The sequence below is a fragment of the Penaeus japonicus genome, unplaced genomic scaffold (genome assembly GCF_977035675.1).
Source record: "Penaeus japonicus unplaced genomic scaffold, GWHDUDI00000001_assembly GWHDUDI00000019, whole genome shotgun sequence".
In the NCBI taxonomy this organism is placed as follows: domain Eukaryota; kingdom Metazoa; phylum Arthropoda; class Malacostraca; order Decapoda; family Penaeidae; genus Penaeus; species Penaeus japonicus.
In genome coordinates this window covers 36,342,166-36,344,665 of record NW_028234421.1, presented here as the reverse complement: position 1 = coordinate 36,344,665, position 2,500 = coordinate 36,342,166, and the positions used below count along the sequence as shown (strand labels likewise).

The following is a 2,500-nucleotide window of genomic DNA, read 5'->3' as shown; positions in this document are numbered from 1 at the left end:
AACTGCTTACTGTTGAAGTATACTCACAATCATACTGTTTTATGACCATCAGCACTAAATTCAGTGCTACAGCCTTACAAGTTAAGTTTAAACCCTTGCGTTTTGTGATGGTTCTGAGGGAAATTATCTTTGGGCAAGTCGGTGCTGCCAGTATCATGGAAAATACACCTTTCCTGTCCTTCTAATTTCTAGCCCTTGTTTGAGGCATCAGAAATGTTCAGTCAAGATGCTTGGGCCTCCAACCCCAATGGGTTAATGTCTCAACTAACTTTCTTCTTTCCCTAAAGGTCTAAATCTATGATATAAGTTTTGATGAGTGTAATTGGGTTAGTCACAAGGGAACCAATATATAACATTTCTATTGAAATTATTAATAAAAAGAGATATAGCTAATAGGAAGTATAAAAACAATAACATGTAATAGGCATACACATAAACATATAAATAAACAACTATAGCAACATTTAGCTATATCTATCTCTCTACATGTGTAAATAATTATAGATATAAAACTTGTTTCATACAAAAGCCGATGACTCTCTATTTTTCCTAAAGATAAACAAATAAAGAAATAAATATGTAAACACCAACAAAAAAGGTATAGAACTTACATGTGTGTTATTTTGATTTACAAGTGGAGTGGGTTCAAAAATGCACACCAATTTCCCATAGGCTGCAGCAATTTTTCCCGTGTCAGTAGAGCAGTCGACACATGAGATCTGTACATTGTCGTGGCATACCCCTGGTATGACTTGCACTCGCTCAAAATTACTGGCAAGAATGACAATGTTGCACCCAGCAGCATATGCCTGTAAATATATCAGAATCATATATGATATTTGTATTTCTACAGCAACTATATAGAACAGTTAACAAGGTTATATATATGCAAAGATTATCTACTCCCATCAGTCTCTTTATTATAAAAAAAATAAAAGAGACAGTTACTGATCTAAGAGTAGAAAGAAAGTTAATCACAGCATTTAAATACAAATAAATATGCAAATCTTACCGTAAAAGGGATCCCCTCCACACTCCCAACAGCAAAGCAGCGATCGCCTGCATTGCAAGCACCGGTCAGGATCTGGTGGCACTTCATCCTGATAGTTCTGTTGCAAATGCAGAGCTAAACCCTGTAAAAAGTGATTATAATGTTTTAAAAGACATATATTGAAAAAAATTGAAAATACCGTAGTGATATCTAAAGTTTATTAATTTGCTCTTTCATTTAACTTATTTTATTAACCCATTCATGACTGGGCATACATTTTCCTGCAATATAGCAAGTCCCTACAGTTTCTAGCCAAAAGATTTCTTAAGGTGTAAGAGCACTTTGAACCTAAAGGAGTGATTTTCACCTACCCATTTATTTCAAGGGGTGACTAAAATAGGTTTTGTATTTTATATATATATATATATATATATATATATATATATATATATATATATATATATATATATATATATATATATATATATATATAATATATATATATATATATATATATATATACATATATATATATAAAGATATATATATACATATATATATATACATATATATATATATATATATATATATATATATATATATATATATATATTTATTTATATAATTTTTTTCATAGTCAAGAAAGATTTTGATGTACAATTGCACAACAATATGTATGTACAAAAATAACGATGTACAGAGTGCATATATGGCGAAACTTCATGACGCTATAGGATGTCTTCTGTTATGTCAGAAATATTGCGATGATGTAATATTACTTCATTCGCCTTAATTGGATTATCGTCTCTTTGATTTTTTAACTTAGTAAAAATATACCTTAATTCTCTAAACTATCTTGCAAGAAAATAATTGAGCTTTTAACTATAAGAATAGCAATCAATTCCTAGTAATGTATAAACAAAAAAACAAAAGACAGAGACAGATATTCCCATAACCTAAAGAATAAAGATTTTACATCGAGTTTTCATATCTATGGCCACCTTTGCTTATCATATTCTACAGTTTTTTCTTTTACAGCAGTTTTGGTTTTATGCATTTCTTTCAGTCTAAAAATAAATCAATAACAACTTAATAATAGAATATATTCCTCTATGCCTAAGTTATAGGAACACTTTAAGATAGTGAAACACAGCAAAATAAGCAAAGTAAATGGAAATTTAAACTAACATTAACCCATTCCCGACGGGGGAATTCTAGCCTTGAATGTCCAAATGCCGGGGCGTTCGAATTATTAGGCCTAAATCAATTGAATGGCTGGCACAATACTGTGCCGCCCGGCAACTGGGCTTTTGAATGCGCGGTACACATGCTGTACCACCCGTCCTGTGTGGGTTAATTCACATTGCATGAAATAAGCTGTTCTCTGATTACTACATTTCTTTCTTTCATACTTTCTTGTCCTGAATGAATTAAAAGCATGTTCTTGAGGTTTAGTAAGGCTATTAAATTTCTTCTGGAAGTTGCCTTTACAGCTTACATCTTGACTCT

General features: G+C 31.2%; 1 protein-coding gene across 5 annotated transcripts in view; it reads right to left on the bottom strand.

Annotated features, from left to right (window-relative positions):
- Rbcn-3A (rabconnectin-3 alpha) overlaps positions 1-2,500 on the bottom strand; it is a 46,227-nt gene that overhangs the window by 41,450 nt on the left and 2,277 nt on the right. For all 5 annotated transcript variants that reach the window (XM_086547749.1, XM_086547748.1, XM_086547746.1 and 2 more), the window contains exons 2-3: positions 1,013-1,133; positions 612-809 (exon numbers count right to left, since the gene is read on the bottom strand). In XM_086547749.1, the coding sequence (XP_086403875.1) occupies positions 612-809; positions 1,013-1,099 (285 nt within the window). In that variant the 5' untranslated portion in view covers positions 1,100-1,133. The remainder of the gene's footprint in view (positions 1-611; positions 810-1,012; positions 1,134-2,500) is intronic.